The 490-nt window shown below is 66.5% G+C and overlaps 1 protein-coding gene across 1 annotated transcript in view; it reads right to left on the bottom strand.

Annotated features, from left to right (window-relative positions):
- The window catches only part of THPO (thrombopoietin), a 15,736-nt gene that overhangs the window by 6,130 nt on the left and 9,116 nt on the right, over positions 1-490 (bottom strand). Inside the window, exon 3 of the mRNA XM_019503380.1 lies at positions 207-293. Within this exon, the coding sequence (XP_019358925.1) occupies positions 207-293 (87 nt within the window). The remainder of the gene's footprint in view (positions 1-206; positions 294-490) is intronic.

A 490-nucleotide genomic window follows, 5' to 3' on the forward strand; every position in this document is an offset into this window, starting at 1 on the left:
TGCATGGTTGGCTGTGCTAGAAGGCCACATAGTCCCCCCTGCTGGGGGGGGGGCACAGCCCTCAGCAAGCCCCATATTTACTGGTATCCATTCCCCACCTCCCCTGCCAGGGGCATGCTCCTGCATGTGTAGGGGCAGCCCCACAGTCCCTGACATGGTGGGAGCACAGATGCCAGGCCTTGCTGACCCCCTGCCACCTCACTCACGGTCTTGGCTTTCCACTCGCGGAGGCTGAAGTCCACCTGGGGCAGCAGGACGGGGTTGGGGAGTGGGAGCAGCTCCTGGCACAGGCCCTGTGGGGAGAGCAGGAGCATAAGGCTCCCACTGGAGGCTCGGCCCCAGAGTGGAAAGGGCTGTGCAGGAAGGGGGTCACCCTGCCCTGTTCCCTCACCACAGTGCCAGGGGTCCCCAGCAGGGGGAGCGGGGGCCAGGGCTGTGGGAGAGCCCCCAGATACCCCGCCCGAGCCCTGCCATGAGGGGTGAAGCAGGG

The sequence above is a fragment of the Gavialis gangeticus genome, unplaced genomic scaffold (assembly GCF_001723915.1).
Source record: "Gavialis gangeticus isolate Ggan-Ray unplaced genomic scaffold, GavGan_comp1, whole genome shotgun sequence".
In the NCBI taxonomy this organism is placed as follows: domain Eukaryota; kingdom Metazoa; phylum Chordata; order Crocodylia; family Gavialidae; genus Gavialis; species Gavialis gangeticus.